Source organism: Populus trichocarpa, chromosome 13 (assembly GCF_000002775.5).
Source record: "Populus trichocarpa isolate Nisqually-1 chromosome 13, P.trichocarpa_v4.1, whole genome shotgun sequence".
Lineage (NCBI taxonomy): Eukaryota > Viridiplantae > Streptophyta > Magnoliopsida > Malpighiales > Salicaceae > Populus > Populus trichocarpa.
The window spans coordinates 5,706,436-5,724,746 of NC_037297.2; the positions used below are offsets into that span (position 1 = coordinate 5,706,436).

The window sequence follows — 18,311 nt, forward strand, 5'->3', positions numbered from 1 at the left end:
TCATGTGAAGGTAATCAAGTTACCTAAATTCAAAACTATAGTCTTGCCAACATTTTTTTTATAACTGCACATGGAGGATTGGAATGACAAAAATGTTTACATTTAGGAAGAAAGGCCACTCTTCATTCCTACTGATCATCAACAATTTAGAGACAGGTAGTTTACAGGAAAGCCTGGTCTCAACTGTGATGTCGCGCCAGCCGAAGGGGAATCTTTAAGATCAACGGGGTGCGGTAGGTTTATTATTTTCTGCCCCTCTTGTGTAGGAGGGAAATGAAGAATTCTGTCCCTACCCTCCAGGTAATACTAGGTTTTTTTAACACTTTTTAACCCGCGTTACGCCGGCAGGCAGGAACCTTAAAAAAAAAAACCATAGAGATGTTAGAACGTTAAGAATTTGATATATAATAGAAAAAATCTTTCTAAAATATTAGAGGAGATGATTTATTTTTAAAAAATATTAAAAAGTTGATAGACTAGATTGACTCGGATCAGTTATATATTAATTCGTGATCTGGTATATGAGCTCATGATAACTCTATATAATCCAAATAAAACAAATTAAAAAATCTAATTCTAATTAATTAAATATTTAAAGTCTTAAAAAAAACTCATTTAAAGAAAAGATCCTAAAAAAATACTCAAACAAACCTAGATTGGTGGCTTGTGCTATACTGCAACTCGGACCGAATTGGTTTTAACATTAAAAAAAAAATGATCAAGTGATGATAACATAAATTTACATATTTTTTTAACCAAATATATTTATGTTTCTTTTGGATATATATATATATATTTGTTTTAAGAAAATAACCAAACATAAGATAAAGGAATATAAAGAGTATGTGAAATTATGATCAAAATATAATGGCTAACCTTATTTATTTCTCTTTTTTTAATTCTAGTTATTGAGATATTTCAAAAAAATATTATTTGTTACATGTTTTTTAAGGGTTAATGAATCTGGATGTTCTTTAAAATTGTCTTCACAATGTCCCTCGTCATTAAAAAAATTTAATCCAAATCTTGTACGGTTGATCCATCCATATCATTTGTTTCTTGTCACTAATGAAGTTGTTTGAATAATAGCAATATCTTATTTCAAATCTGAATAAATAGTGATGTGATTGTAATTTTTGAGATTAAAGAATCAAAGATTACTTATTACTAGTTTTTTACACTTGCTATGTTATAGGTGAACTTTTTTTTTCAATTTTAAAAAAAATTAAAGATGTTAGAAAGTAAAAAATTCTACATTGATCGAAACACTTTTAAAATATTTAAATAGTAATATGTTAGACAATATATTTTTTTAAAAAAAATTAAGACGATAATATATTAAATCTAGCTAGACAAATTATAGTTAACTTGTGAAACTTATGATTTGATATATGAGATCATGATAAAATTATCGAAACTATATCAAAACAAATTAAAAAACTCAATAACTAAATATCAAAGGTTGTAAGCAAAGAAAAAAATAAATTTTTTTTTAAAAACAAGCCAAAAAAAGATGATGCAACGCTGTAGATCGGGCAAGATTTTCCCAAATGTCAGAAGAAAATAGTTTAGGTGATGCTAGGATTTTCTAAGAAGTAAAAAACATTTGAGACTCGTATCATTGAATCGACTAGATTTAATAAGTTCGGTTAATTTAATAATATATATATAATAACTCTAATTTAATAACATGAAAAACCAAGCAATCCTGAACAAATATTATAAACTTGAGTTAATCTTTCAAATTTGCAATCCATGAAATCATGGACCTGAATTCAATTAAGAAGTGTAATTCTAAACTAATTTAATATCGAAAGATGAAATAAATAAATAAAACTCTTAATCTAAAAGATTTAGTATCAAATCAGAAAGAAAAAAAATGGAGGGTGAAATTAAAAAAATCAAATAAAAAAACTATCTTAAATTAAAAAAAATAGCAATTAAAATAATGATGATCAAATCTGAGAGACTAAAAAAATTAAATAATGATGAAATTGAAAAAAAAATTAATTTTTAAAATTAATCACAATAAAAAAAATAGGAATAAGAAAAGAAGACATCAAATCAAAAGAAAAAAAACTTTAAGAGCTAATTTGCATATTTAGAGGGCTAAATACAGATTTATAAGAGGAGGGGGGGGAAAAAAAGAGAATGTTGTTGGTATCAAATCATAGATTTATTAACCACATACGCTACTTAGTAAGGAAGAGGATGTTGAAACAAAATGAATGATATGGTGGAACAACAGTTTTGATCACTAGAGATAGTTGTATGTGTCACTCAAAGACATCAAAGTAACTAATGAGTGTACACACACATCAACAACATTTATGATTTTATTTATTTATTTATTAAAAATACCACATTTCATGTAGGATCAAATAATTATTATAAAAAAAAACTATTGTGAAATAACAAATAAGCAATTTTAAAGGAAATGAAGTCATTAGAACGTGCTTCAAAAAATAAAATATCAAAAAACTTCTAGATTATAGTTAAGTATTTTTTTAAAGGCAATTAAATAATTTAATTGTGAAAAAAATTATGGAATGACGGAGATGCCCTAAATAATTATAAAATAACAACTGTATCTTGTGAAAATATTATTGTACCCTAAAAAGATAATTATTTGTGATTTTTTTAATGGTAAAAACATAAATTCATTGTTTCAATAAGCCTATTGTACAATAATTTTTCTCTATTAATTTAAGTATTCCTTTGAAACTTACAGGGAAAAAAAATAAAAAAGTAAAATTTGTTGTCTAATACGAAATTAGTAAAATCTTTGGATTAAAATGTACTAATAAGTTTGCGTGTGATAAATGTATGTGATCGTATGAGTACATTACTCTTATTAAAATTATGAACACATCAAAACTCAACTAGATTCATTTGTAACTTTTTATTTTTTATTTTTGATTAACATGAGTGTTTAGATCAACTTGTGTGTACCTTAATTAATTCTATTGGCCCTAAAGTTAACGACTATGTAAATTTTTAGTGACCCTAAGATTTATAGGACTCAAACTAATGATCTTTATAAAACAAATTTATGATCTGACCAATGATTTATTTGACCAGTAATTCATTTGCAATCTTAGTTGCGAGGGAAAAAACATAAGATAGTAAAATTTAATGTTTATTTAAAGATTTGTTTGCATAATTAGAAAATATAATAGCCAAAATGTACTTGCAAGTTTTTGTAATCTAAAATTGAATTTTAGAGTAAAGAATATGTAACATAAATATTTAGGCTATAGAGAATTATTTTGCATTATTATTAAATATGATATATCGGATCAATCTTAAAATCTCTTGATCTGACTCTTTGTCTAACTCAGATTTAATATCAGACTATGTAAGAATTATCCCGACATGACTCTGTCGATTTGGGTAGTTCAAAAACAACTTGACTAACCTGAAAAAAAATTCAAGTATGAAATTGAGAAAAAATAATAATAAAATCGACAAAAACAATTCTTGACTCGACTTTTTGTGTAGTTTGCTTTTAAAATTAAATCATGTGAAAGTTATCTCGACATGATCTAGTCAATTTGATTAGTTCATAGATAACCCGAATAACTGTTAAAAAAAATTTGAGGAAGAATTTTTTTTTAAATGAAATAAAAAGAAAAATAAAAGGAGAGTTGAATTGAAAATTAAAGCTTCATAACAAATAAAAATTTATTAAAAAATAATAAAATTAAAAAAAATGGAGTTAACTGTTGAAAGAAATTCACAAATTATCCTAGTTTATTTAGGGTATGTTTAGAAGTATCTAAGATGTTATTTATTAAAGTATTTTTTATTTAAAAATATATTAAAATAATATTTTTTTAAAATTAAATTTTGATATTAATACATTAAAATATTAAAAAACTCTGAAAAAAAACTAAATTTAAAAATAAAATATTTATGGTGATATCGCAATAACAAAGCGTTTTTGACATATGAGTTGAAAAGTTTAAAAAAATAGCCCAGGTCAAACTCGTCCATCTACCATTAGGCTCTCCACTTTTTTTTTTTTTTTAAATACAGAAGCCGCCGCCTGGCTCCATCACACACAGACACAGTTAACTCACTGTTTTCGCGGATTCGCTGAGCAACTGAAAGAACACACACACAGTGTAGGCGTGCACTCACCTCGCCGCCGCACTACTGATTTATTCGAAAATTGTAATGCACTGAAGAATGGGAATACCAGCATTCTATAGATGGTTAACGGAGAAGTATCCGCTTATAACTGCCGACGTCATGGAAGAAACGCCGCTTTTAATCAACGGCGTTTCTGTCCCACTCGACACTTCCTGCCCTAACCCTAACGGTATCGAGTTCGACAATCTCTATCTTGACATGAATGGAATCATTCACCCTTGTTTCCATCCCGAAGGACTGGTATTTTTCTTTTTTTCTTCATTCCTTTTTTCATCAATTACATGCTCTTTTATTTTAATTAATTATTTATTTTTTGTGTGTAATTAACAACAGCCGCCTCCGACTACATACGAGGAGGTTTTCGCTGCGGTTTTCAAGTACATTGATAGGATCTTCTCCATTGTCAGGCCTCGAAAACTCCTTTTCATGGCTATTGGTAATTCTTTGGAATCGGATACATACAGATTGTTGTTGTTGTCGTCATGATGTTCTTAAATTTATTTGTTGTAATAATATTGAATACTTTAAACACAGATGGTGTTGCTCCACGAGCTAAGATGAATCAGCAGCGGTCGAGGCGTTTTAGGGCTGCTAGAGATGCTGCTGATCAAGTGAGAGAGTCTTTGTAAATTAGTTGTTCAGCATTTTAAGATACTTAGGGTTTTGTCCTTTTCTTTTGGAGAAAAATGAAAATTGAGGTTTTGTTTGCGCTCAGGCCTTATCTATAGAGACGGATGGTGGGATTGTCCCTGAATCAGAAGAAGGGAACTTGGAGCAGGTGAAGAAACTTGACTCGAATGTAATTACACCTGGAACTGAGTTTATGGATTTGTTGTCGTCAGCTCTTCATTATTACATACGCTTGAGGATGAAAGAGGATTTGGGATGGCGAGGAATAAAGGTAAATGAAAATTTATGAGCATGGGTCCCCTCCCTATCTCCCTTTCTCTCACTTACCTTACAAGTGAGAGCATGTGATTCTTGTTAGGTCATTCTTTCTGATGCTAATGTGGCCGGTGAAGGAGAGCATAAGATAATGTCATACATCCGCTTGCAAAGGAATCTACCGGGTTTTGATCCAAATACACGGCATTGTTTATATGGATTGGTAAATTCCTTTGTTTGTCTATGTTTAAAATGAGTTTGACTTGATTCCTGGCTGGTCCTATAATTCCTTCATATCATATGTGTTATTTTAGGATGCGGATTTGATTATGCTCGCGTTGGCTTCTCATGAAATTCATTTCTCGATTCTAAGAGAGGTTTTGAACTGAACTTCTTGATTAAATTGTATTATACATGCTATTAGATGTTCTCACAATGATGTGGAAGAACACATTCTGGCTGTATCTTACCTCTTTTCTGGACAGGATCTTGGAAATGCAAGCACAGGCGGTAAATCTTCGAAAGAAAAACATAGACTAATGAAGCGCCGAAAATTAAATGGGGATTCAGATCAAGTAGGAAAGTTTGCTGAGAATATAGAAAACCATATTTCGGGGATGAAGTTTCAGGTCATTATTTCTCTACTGTTGTTTGACTTTCTTCATGACCTAATGTCTCGAGTTTAACCCTTAGAATTGCTCTTGCCTCAAGGTTTAGCAAAATGAACTGCAAAAATGAGGCTACTTTTTTCATTTATTTTCTTTCCCTAGTGAATGAGAAACACACCAAGGGGTTTATAGAAATGAAAAGCCTATGTAGTTGGTCACATATTACCTGTGCAGGTTAGATAAGCAACTGGTGGTTTTAGAGCATGGAATCATTAACCAGATGTCACGAAAACAGTCATTATGCAAGTACCTAACAATAGGTAAATTAGAGCATGAGTTAGGTTTACCTAGAACAGAAACTGTTGATTTAGAAACATAATGTTTGAAGGAGAACTAATTTGAGCTAACTCTTTTATTTCAGTTTTGCTTTATATGAATGGTGTATTGTGATATTGTTGTAATCAGTATTCTAATTTTTATTTCTTTAAAGTTTCTCACCAAATTCTTGACTTCATTCTATTACAGTTTCTCAATGTTTGGATCTTGAGGGAGTATTTAGCATATGATTTGAGAATACCAGACACAACATTGAAAGTAGACCTGGAGCGTGTGATTGATGATTTTGTCTTCATGTGTTTGTTTGTTGGAAATGATTTTCTGCCACACATACCATCACTGGAGATATCCGAGGTTGAGGAATTTAACAACCCTTTTGTTCTTTTAGAAAACAAGATTTTTGCTTTGGAGTTGTTACTTTTATTCCTTTATTGGTACCCTTGATCATGTATCTGCGTCTCACTGATACGTAAGTAGTGCATTGAACCTTTTTGATTTCTTTATATATGCCAAAAAGACAGGCAATGGTGTTGCTATTGAATCTATCTTTAATGATGCAGACCAAAAAAAAAGCAGAAGGTTCATTGTTTTTTTAATGTGATTTTGTAGACAAGGTTATTTTTGTAATTTCCATATTCTGTAAATTATCTAGGTCTAGGCTCTTATTTTACATTTTAGTGAGGTATTGGTCTCATATTTTTTTTTATGAATATTCTTTAATTAATTGAGTTTAATATAGGAATTTATCTTTTCTTATTTTAGAGTCTAAGCCCTTGTTGGATTATGAATCCATTCAAGTAAAGCTTTAGGAGTGTGTTAAGTGTAAAATTAAGTGGGCTTCTAATGCTTTATTTTGATAATGCAATATTGTTGAAGAATTTCTAGCAATTGTGCTTTGTGATTGTGTGATACAATCTCCACTAAGTGTGACTACTAGGTGTCTGATGTAGAGAAAGTCCTATAAGGTTTATTTTTTTACTAGAGAATATCGATCATTGAAATTGTTATGGATAATATTTATTATAATTACTATATTATTATAATTACTATAAAATCAAAATATTAGTTAGATCCATAATGTCTCAATGGATTTTCAATCAGATTCGTCCCTTTAGTTTTAGCTAATAAAATTAATAAGTAGTCACATGAAACTCAATAGATTTCTATTTTCCTAGAAAGAAACATTAGATTCCTTCATTGACTTCCTAAACATCCACACATTCACAAGTCAATCCTACAACTATTAGCCACTAAAATACCAACCATTTCCCCAAAATCCCTATTCATGTAACTGTAAACAGCCCTTCAGAACAGCCATAAGCTATCCTGCAACACTTAAGATTAGAATCATTCTTGTCCGATGGTTCTCTTTCAAATATTGCAAAGTTAAGTAGTGGTTAATGGCATCAATTATTGACACTGGAGAATCATGCGTTTGACATATTACCATGTTGGAGAGCTAACACTTTCATTTTTATAGAGCTTTTAGCTAATCTGTATAATATCATTGAATATGACTTGTGAACTTAATCCTTGTTTAATGCAGTTAATTAAAAGAGATTAGGTGCTAGAAGATAGTATGGGAAAGTTTTGAAATGATTTTATTGAGTGTTAGGCTTGTAGGATCTTTGGTGATTTCAGGAGCTAGAGCTAACTGTAGATTTGATTTGTGGTTGAAATTAAAGGGAAAAGGTGTAGGAAACTACTAGCCTTGCGCTGGTATTGATGAAAAATAACTCTTTATGGAAGCCTCATGCTATAAGGGTGGCGTGTAAATAAAGACCCCCCCCCCAATTTTACCCATTTCACAGCATAGAACTTAAACTTTAGTATATTTTTAATCAAATCTTATATTGGCCACTCAAAATCATGCGTATTCTATTTAAGTCCTCGCTCATTCTATAACTTGCAACCCCCCTATATATATAAGAAAATTTGTCCACCCCTCTGACATTGCTTTCAATTCAAGCAAATGGCTCCAACATCATTCATAAAATTTGCTTTGGAATTTGGAGACTAGAAGCCTATTTATAGACTTGAAAATAGTTCTATGCTTATGAGACTTGGTTTCGTAATAATAAAACGTAATTATTCCTGTGTATTCATAAATCTAAGGAAAGAAAAATAATTCACCTATTACAAAATCAACTTTACTAACAATATGTAGCCCAAATCAACATTGAAAGTAGCTTAATGGAACTAGTTTCACCCTCCCATCAAACAGAAGCCTGAAGTTTATGAATTTGCTTCACATGCTCTGCCCATTTTGAGTTGATGCCAATCATTAAATTTCTATTCTCATGCTGAATCCCATATTTGTATTTTTGTGGCTTTATTCATTGTTTAACTAATGTTTTCCAACTTTGATAGGGGGCTATCGATTTGCTCATGACAGTTTACAAAAAGGAATTTGCTCAGATGGGTGGTTACCTAACAAATTCTTTTGAGGTGAAGAACTAGACACTTCTGTGTTTTTCAATTTGTGGTAACATGTTGTCACAGAGAATGGATGATTTGTTGTTTACTTTATTTTTGAATCTAAGCTACAACAAAAGTTCAGTTTTTATGGGATATTAGTTTCCAGCTTGCGGCATTGCAAATTAAAATTTCAAAACTTTTAAAATTATCAGTTCAATTTAAATAATTAATAATAATTGTCACCAATTTCAATTTTCATTCGCCACAAAAATTTCACTTTCACTTACATTCATGTGTAGTATAAATCTTTTTGTTGTCAGTGTAATATAATGAGCTAGATGTTGCTTACATGATTACATTTAAATGAGAAAATAGAAGACATTGTTAAAGTTGATAAATTTAATGAACTAATGAATGGAGCCCATACAATGGATGCAATTAAAGAAGTTATTAAATGTTATATAAAATTTTATGATCTAATTGAAATTTGTCTTTAAAAGCTCAATTATGTTGAAGGCTAAAGTCGAAGGGCTAACTAACCAAACCTAAATTGAAGAACTGACTTCTTCTTCTTCTTGCACACCTAAAATATAACTCTCCTTGATGTGTCAAGTGACAGTCATCCAGCCTCATTCTGCAGACCAATTCCAAATAACAGTGATTAAGGTGTAATTTTTTCTATATACTGTCTCAACCAAACAAGAAAAGAAAAGGAGAAGGCATCATTAGCTGATGCGTGGAGAGAGAAGAGGCAACATAAACCTCCTCTATCCAACTTTAATGCTTGTATAGATCATATTTGCTGATGCAGATGCTTAGTCTTTCTATGATGTGGCTTCTTAACCCATACTTGAGATATTGAGCACATAAATATATTTCTTCCTCCGCTATTTCTTGCTAACTTATTACAATTATCTTTTACTACCTTTCAGATCTTTTCTTTTATTTCTAACTTTAATTGGTCTGGAAGCCTCAAATATTGAGATAGTAATGCAAAGTATAAGACACCTTTTGTACTAGCTGATTCACTAACAAATTTGGCATATATAATACAAGAAAGTTTTTAGGTCAAGGTGATGTGGCTCTTAGCACTCATGTGACTTACCCTTAATGAAATAAACAAGTTAGTAGAGCACTTATCATAAATATATCAAATCAGTTAAAAAGGTAGCTAGCATCTCAAGCATTATTCTTGGATTATTTCTTAATAGAATGATATGGAGCAAGAGCAATGTGATTTTTGTACAGGACACCCATTATTCAGTCAGTTTTCTTTAAGAAACTTGAAGTTAGGATGAGAGACCATTGGAAAGAAGCTTCCAATTTTTCTTAGAGGGCTTGGTAATTTTTAATGGAAGTAAAGCTCAGTACAGAAGACACTGTTATTTAGGGTTTCTTGCTCTAATTTCTTCAGTACTATTTAACAATATACAATTTTTTTTTATATTCTTTGCTGTTTATATTGTTTTAGGCTGTTGAAGAACTGTTATGAAAATTGTGGTCTTTCAATTCACTTGACCTTTTTAATTGTCATTGTTTTCTTATTTAATTAGTAGATTCATCTTAATCGAAGTGAAGATGAATGAAACTGCTGAAGGCACTCTGCTATTTATGGTCTATCACTGCAATTGCTTTAAAAATGTCAACTGCCATTAAAATAATTGATATAGTTTGTTTATTAATTAATTGTTGTAGATTGTTGAAGATCTAATCTGAAAATTGTAGCCTTCAAATTCACTTGACATCTTTGTTTTCTTGTCTCAATTTGTTCTCTTATTTATTTGGTAGATAAACCTGATTCGTGTGGAGCACTTTGTACAAGCTCTAGGTTCTCATGAAAGCGCAATCTTCAGAAGACGCAACCAGGTATCATTAAATGACTTGTTTCTTTTCCTTTTTTTGTGGCATACTTTTTCTAAAGTTTCTCATATGCAAAATAGAAGCAATGGGTTCAAACTACAAGATTGCAATTCTAATTTGTTTGTGAAAAAAATCAAGGGATTGGGAGGGCTGCCATTCCTAGTTCTTGCTTTTTTTTGTCTCCATTTCGACATTTTTCTTCATGCAAGTAGTCGTCTATTGTTTGCTAATTTACTAGTATATTAGTGATTTGTTCATAGTGTTCTTGCATTCAAATCACAACAAAAGCCCATAGAGATACAAATCACAGATATTTTTAAATATCCTCCATATCAGTATTAAGCTTATATCTAATATAGTTACTGTTCAATATTGTATTAAACATGCCATAAAAAATAGGCTTAGCTTTCTACACATTCTTGATGTGGGGGGATAATGACATAAACACAAAAGGATGTGTTCAGGCTAAATGAGGGTACACTTGGCAACACTATCAGAGTCAGATTTACATTTTTACAATGACATATATGCAATTATATAATTTTTTGGGTTAAAATCTTAAGAACCTGAATTTTTATTGAAAATATTCCCTTTGTTGATTGATTTTTGTGGATGACTATTTTATTGGTACAATTGACATACATGTCCTGTACATTCCTAATGACTAATCAGTGGAGGATTTAGAACGAATTCTAGGATTAAAATTTGAGTGTTCAATATTTTTGTTACTTTTTAAGGTTTTTATATTTTTTAGTTAAGTAGTCAAAGTTGCTTTTATTGGGAATTTGGTTCAATTTCCTTTTTGCATGGTTCTTCTAAGTTTTATTTTTCCCATTCCTATTGGGTTTGAGTTTGCTACTTTCTATTTGCTTTGGAGCCTTTGTATAGTACCCTAGTTAGAGATTCAAGTTGAGTTATGACTATTTAATTGATCAAATAAATTAAATCTGGTGATTAGTTCTTCCTTGGTTCTTTGTGTTGCTTCCTTTATCACTAGGTTTTGTGTTGAATAGCCACTAAAATTTATTTGATTGTCCTTTAGAGGACAACAGCATTGACATTTTGGTAATCATACTACCCAGCAACTTGATGATATAGTTTTTAGACTTTAAAACCAAATTGTATTTTGTGTGATAAAATTGCATGGTCAATAAAAAGAATTTGATGTTCTGAATGTACTCTTACAATATAATGGATCCGTTCATATCATTTTTGTTTCCTTACTGATTTGCCTATTGCAATTATATATGCATTATTCATCATAAATGTGTTGCTTTTTAATGTCTACTGTACCTTTTCCTACTTCTTAACTATGCTTCTTTCTGGTATTCAGTCATAGTGTTTTAGGAACTGCATACAGAATCAATATCCCTATTATGTTGGTATCCTGGATTAATAAATCCTACCGTGTCTGTATTGCACATGATATGTGTTTTGCCCAATAGCTAGGATCTTGAGATAGTAATTCTAAGCAACATCCATTGTCAGATGCAAAAAGAGAGAGAGATACGTTTCCAACGCATATCAAAACGTCAGCAAGCATTTCATTCATCAAAATCATTGTTTGATGATGGTGTATCTGAAAGTTCCAAATCTTCTGTGAAGCTGGAAACGGCCCCTCTTGGTCAAAATCGACAAAATGTGAGTACTTTGTTTACATAATTTAATTATTGTTGCAGTTTCATTTCACGTCTCATGGGATATTTTTTTCTTGATAAGCAACTGGGAGTTTAATGTATTTTTATTATCATTATTGCAGCCCCGAAGCGTGGCCATTAAGGAATCAAATCACTTCTCCTCCAATGGCACAAGTGCTGTAGTTGACAAGGTCTGTGGTTAAGTTTGTATATCTTGCCTTGAGCTATGCGAAGTAATTTAGGTTTCCTGGTTTTTCTGATTTATTCGTGGTTCTTACAGATTAAATTGGGAGATGAGGGTTGGAAGGAAAGATACTATGCAGAAAAGTTTGAGGCAAAGAGTGAAGATGAGCGTGATACCATTAGGAGACATGCGGTACATGGTTTAATGTTACTGTTTTCTATTGTAGGAGTGGTATGTGCAGTACTTCACATGTAAAAACTTGTCTCCGTTGTGACTACCCTTTGAAAGATGCAATGTTTTGGGTTCGACAAGACGATGCCAACCCAGAACCATGAGGCCCCAAAATACATGGTCACCAATTTGATGCCATAGACAGATTTGGAAACCAAACACACCCAATGCCAGAGTTTTGGAGAAACAACTACGGGCTTTTTCCAAACCATGGTTTTGGAAAGAAATGCAAACAAGACTCGATATCACATAAATGCCTTTAGGTTTCATTCTTGTTTTGACTACAAGGAAATGATTCTTCTATCATTATTGCCAACTTACTGGCTTCTTCTCACTCCCTTTTCCCTCCACTTGTACCTTGTGTTTCTATCCTGCATAACTTTTAAATTTGTTCTAATTAGGCTGGGTTTAATTATACAGTGTTGCAATTCCTGCAGGTTTTCAAATATGTAGAAGGGATTTGTTGGGTCATGCGTTACTACTATGAAGGAGTCTGCTCCTGGCAATGGTATGTGGTGCATTCTCTTATGCTATTGTAAATTTAAGTGATAATTACCTCTCTTTTTATTGACTTGTTGTCTTCAAAGAGTTCAAATGTTGAAAGCTGGATCAGTCAAGGGGCCCTAGCTTAGGGTTGATGTTTTACTTGCCAAGTCAGTCATCAAAGAACTATGACATCATGAAGTCATACCTCCCTTTTTTCCTGAGTTACAAAAAACCAGAAATAGCCTAATCCTTGTAATATCTAAGTAAGCACATTAGAAGTAGGGACTGAGAGACATCAGCCGAAAGTAGTTTCAGTTATATGGATTCATATCTAAAATGTTTTGTGTCTCCAGGTAAATGTGCATTCATTTAGCTTCAGAAGATTTCACTACCACTTACTGATTTTTTTTATTTTATTTTACAAGATGACAGTCAAAATGGTCCTTTTAAAAATAAAATGCCCATGGTTCTTGAACTTGGAACCTCATCTAGGTATTGATAGAGTGGATTGCAACTATCATGACACTAACTGGTGCTAACTTTTTTGCTCCCTGCCTCCATAACTAACATGGATCTTTTGGGCTCAAGTAGCTTGGCTCTGGATAGTTGTAGGATACGAATGCTTTATCTTTGACCAATACCTAAATTCACTGTTTATAGGATCTCTGTCTTAATTTCTTATGACACAGCATTGTATTCCTTTTCCAAGAACACTCAAAGTTGAATTTTGATCGCCTCAACATTTTTATGTGAAGGTTCTACCCTTATCATTATGCACCATTTGCCTCGGATTTCTATGGCTGTGATCAGTTAGAAATTCACTTCACACTTGGGGAACCTTTCAAGCCATTTGATCAATTAATGGCAGTGTTGCCTGCTGCGAGGTTTTCAATCTTAACCATTTTCGTTTCTCTTGTGCATTTGGTTTACATAGTCAGTATTTGACACAATTGCTGTGCTCGAAGTGCACATGCTCTTCCTTTGTTTTACAGGAAATTGATGATAGATGCATCATCACCAATATTGGATTTTTACCCTACTGGTATAACCATTGCTCAAGACTTCTCTTTCTTACATCAACATCATCAGTCAATCCCAAAATTATTACAGGTTATTAATCTTAAAATTTCTTTGCAGATTTTGAGCTTGATAATAATGGGAAACGTTTTTCCTGGCAGGTATTTGTTATTTCTGGATTCTTCTTTGAACTTTGAGTTGATATAGATTTTGTTCTCTGATGATCAAAGTGCATATGTTGATGCAGAACTTTTGCATGCTTATGTTATATCTTTTTCTTTGAAATTTCCAGGCTATTTGCAAATTACCATTCATCGAAGAGTCCCGCCTTGTTTCAGAGATCACAAAAGTGGAGCACACATTGACAGTAATTCCTTTTTCTATAAGTTAGCACTAGTCACAGGTGCTAGATGTATCAGTGTGTTGGTTGGTGTCATATATTTCTGATTTTTATGACTCATGGGTATCATTTGATAATTCAATTTGCCATGTTACTTTAGATGTACCTTTGTTGCCCCTGACAGAAGCCTGTATTGCCTATTTTGCTCTCGTATACCAGTAATAAGTTTGTACACCTACTAGAATCAGAAATTTTAGAAATGAGGGTTGCAAGACTGATATATTGAGTGTTCAATGTGGCTAGTCCGACTTCCTTCTGATGTCAATGCAGCAAAAGAAAAAAGATAGCCTGAAGATGTGTCGTATGTGGTAAAATAACAATATAAATTTCCACTCATTCAGTGGCAATTTGATGGATAGGCATGTCAGATTTTTATTGTCCTTTCTGTTGTCAATTTATCTCCAGCAATGATGTTGCAAATTCATTGCTCTTCTAACATTGCTTTTATTAGAGAAAATATGATTTTTGGTTGCTAAATTCCAATTTTCCACATTTCTGAAAAGTTCTTACTGATGATATTTATATTCAGGATGAGGAGAGACGGAGAAACCGTTTGGGTTATGATGTCCTGTGTGTTCATGTTTCACATCCTTTGGCAGTTAAGGTAATTTCTCTGTTCGAGTGCAAAGATCAGTCAGCTCAGCCAACAGCTAATGGCAAATTGAAAATTGACCCAAAAATCAGGTGTGTAAATGAGGCCTCCCTGAAATCTGATTGAAAAATTAGAGGCGGCCTTTTTTTTTTAATTATCAAGTCTCTGCTATTTTGAACTATTAAATTTTGTTGTTGCTTGGGCATTGTCTTCTCAATTAGTTTTATGTCATCATCAATTTCTATTTCATTTCCTCCCATAGAAGTCCATGCTTATGTGGAATAGAAATATTCGGCGAATAATATAAAAATGAACTTACGAACTCAGTATCTTTGAGATTTTCCATGAAGTAATAACAGCTGATAGTTAAAATAGATGTATAAAATTTTATTATCTTCAAGCTCAGTTTTTTGGTTCTATATGTTTCCAGCCTTTTCAGTATGGGAGTATGGGAGCTGTGCAATCGGATCCATAGGAACATTGAAAAAACATGCGAGAAGTTGGTTTCATGAAATGTATTGAATAGATAGAAGAGATAACATTACTAAATTGCTGGCAAGGAACCTTGGTTTTTTTATTCCTAACTTTTCATCTCCTCGCCAACAGCTCCCGTACTAATTAAACGAGAGATAAATTAATTGTCTCAAGTACTTCAGACTGTTTGATATACACAGTAAGTGCATTGAAATTTTCTTGTTGAACCAAATAACTCCCCATATCCAGCTCACTTGTTTTCTATCCATTGCTGGAATTTATTGATCCTGTCAGTTTGGTTCTGATTTTTGTGATTATTTTTTCTGCAGTATGTATTTCTTTTGCTGTACTTTGTTTCATATCACTGGAGCATGTAGCTAGTGATTATTTGCTTGTTTTTGAGGTCCTTATAGAGAAGTGATTATTTACTCTTTCCAAGGTCCCTTATGAAATTGTTTTGCTTACGGCAAGGTATTTTCTCATTAATTATGTAGTGGTGGAATGAATGGATACATTTACATTTCTGAGAAACCTGAATGGCCTCTCGGGATATTTTCACCAATTGATGGCATGCTGATGATAGCGAGTGAACAAGTGATGTAAGTTTCTGAACAACATGATGTTTGCTTTGCTCACTAACTGTTTGTCATCTCTTGCAAAAGTTATTTCTTTTCTTTATTGCAGATCAGTGTTCTATGAATACCCTCCATTTCATTCTCATATTCCAAGGCTACCAGAAGGAGTTATCTTGCCTAACAAGGTAACAGTTTTTCTTTTTGATATTTTCTGTTATGAAAAATTGAAATAAGGTGGTCTGCCCTAATTTCTTTACCCGGGTGATTGTTACTACACTGTGGATGCTTAATTTTTTTTTTTCCTGTTCTCAGTCTGTGACCAAGTGCAATATTTTGCATGCACATCATTTATGGCATGAGCCAGCTATTCCTTCTATATCTTCTAAAAGGTAAACTTTCCTTCCATGCCATAAACATCAGTGCCAACTCTAGTTCTCAAGTGTTTCACGAAATGATCAATTATGATCTTAGTGTAGTCCAAATTGAAAATTTTGTATCCGGATAAAAGTTTAGAGGCCTCCTTAATGATGCTAATTGGTTTGCTAAATATTGTAAAATTGTTTGTAGACAAATCCCCAAGTCTATCTCAGGCCCTCAACTGGCAGAATTGGCTCATCGACTTGTGTCAGAATATAGTTCTTCAAAGCACCTGGACTTCAACAGATGTGCTGAACGTGGGTTACCTCTGGATGCTGCTAGAATGGGAGAAATGAGAACACAAGTCCAGCCCAAGAAAAGGAAACGAGGTAAACGCAATAAAAACTGCCTTGATGGAAGATCTAAAGAAAGTCAAGTGGGTAAAGGTGATTTTGTCCCTATCAACAATGTCAAGAATATGGAGAGTTCTACTCCCAGGCAACAGGGGGAAAGCTGTGGTGGTTATGGCAGTGCTGGAGTGGATGAAATTAAAATAGAAAAATCTAAAAAGAGGAAAAGGAGTTCTAAGAACAGAAAACGTAAGGAAGGTGCGGAAGGTGCTGGTATACCCGATGGTGTTCAGAAGCTGGAAATAAGCATTCAAGAGCAGAGAAACAGTGATCATACTTCTGGAGGTGCAGATGGAGAAAATGATTACAAAGAAGAAAAATCTAGGAAAAGAAAATCCAGAAAAAGAAATAAGAAAGGGAATCAGAATGATGGTGATGCTGTCCAAAACAAAAATGCTGAGAAATTGGGTTGCTGTAACCACCACATCAGCGAACTACAAAGTTGCATTCTTCAGGAGCAGAGCGGAGGGGATGTTCATGCAGGTGGAGATGTGGCATTGGAGTTGAAAACAGAGGTGGAATCCAAGAAAAGGAGAAAGATCGAAGCTGATGGCTTCCTAATTAACAATGTTGAAAAATTGGAGAGTTGTTTTCTCATGGGACAAAGAGGACGTGACAGTAACCACACAAATGCTGATGGATTGGACGCAACCAGTAACCCTGTCCCAAATAACAATCATCAGGAATTGGAGGATGGGGCATTGGAATTGAAAAAGGAGTTGAAATCCAAGAAAAAGAAACGAAGATCTAAGAAAAGGAGAAAGATTGAAGCTGATGGCGTCTTAATTAACAATGTTGAAAAATTGGGGAGTTCTCCCATGGAACAAAGAGGAGGTGACAGTAAACTCACAAATGCTGATGGATTGGACCCAACCAGATGCCCTGTCTCTAATAAAATCAATCAGGAATTGGAGGGTTCTGGTCTTCAGGAACAGATAGAACAATTTGACCATTCAGGTGCAAATGAGGTGGACATAAAACCAGAAGTCAAATCCAAAAGGAAGAAACGGAGGTCTAAGAAAAAGCGGCAGATAGAGCTTATTGTCCCACCTAATGATCCTCCAGACTCGCAGTCTGGTCTTCCTGGAAAACAGGGAACTTTTGACAGCAACCATATAGGTGTGGGTGGGTTGGAAATGAAAACAGAAGTCTAACCCAGGAAGAGGAAATGCAGACCAGAAAATAGGGAGACAGAGCAGGTGATATTGTCTCAAATTATGGCGTTGAGAACTTGGATCGTCTTTTTCTTGGTAAACAAGGAAGAGATGGTGATCATGGAGGTGCAGGTGTGGTGGAGGAAATGAAAACAGGGAACAGGTTCAGAAATATGAAAAGATCAAGATGACATGCATTGAAGCTGATGGTGCTCCAAATATTACTTTCTGTAATTGAACAGTATTGTTCCGAGGAACAGGTCGGAGAAATTGAGATATTTGATTTTGCGTCTTCATGGCAAGGCAAACCTCTGTAGGCTTTGAAGGAAATAAAGAAGAGAAGGGTGGCCTCATTTCAAAATTGCAAAATTAATATCGCGTTCAAATTATAGCTATAACTTTGTTGTTCAAAGTAGCCTTGTAATTCTTCGAGAGAGTCATTGCAACTGTTTTTTAAAATATTTTTTTATTTAAAAATACATTAAAATAGTATATTTTTATTTAATTAGTAACACAGTTTGATAAAATCAAA

General features: G+C 32.9%; 1 protein-coding gene across 1 annotated transcript; it reads left to right on the forward strand.

Moving 5' to 3' along the window:
* The first annotated feature begins 4,026 nt into the window (after positions 1-4,026).
* On the forward strand, positions 4,027-18,311 carry LOC18104156 (5'-3' exoribonuclease 4). Its single transcript, XM_006375891.3, has 23 exons — positions 4,027-4,395; positions 4,489-4,591; positions 4,690-4,766; positions 4,871-5,056; positions 5,144-5,263; positions 5,355-5,417; positions 5,526-5,669; positions 6,174-6,338; positions 8,355-8,432; positions 10,191-10,268; positions 11,751-11,903; positions 12,022-12,090; positions 12,180-12,275; positions 12,752-12,822; positions 13,556-13,684; positions 13,766-13,842; positions 13,938-13,978; positions 14,110-14,184; positions 14,747-14,901; positions 15,778-15,882; positions 15,968-16,043; positions 16,171-16,247; positions 16,426-18,311. Exons 1-23 carry the CDS (start codon positions 4,192-4,194, stop codon positions 17,777-17,779), a joined length of 3,696 nt encoding a protein of 1,231 aa, XP_006375953.3. The 5' UTR covers positions 4,027-4,191; the 3' UTR covers positions 17,780-18,311.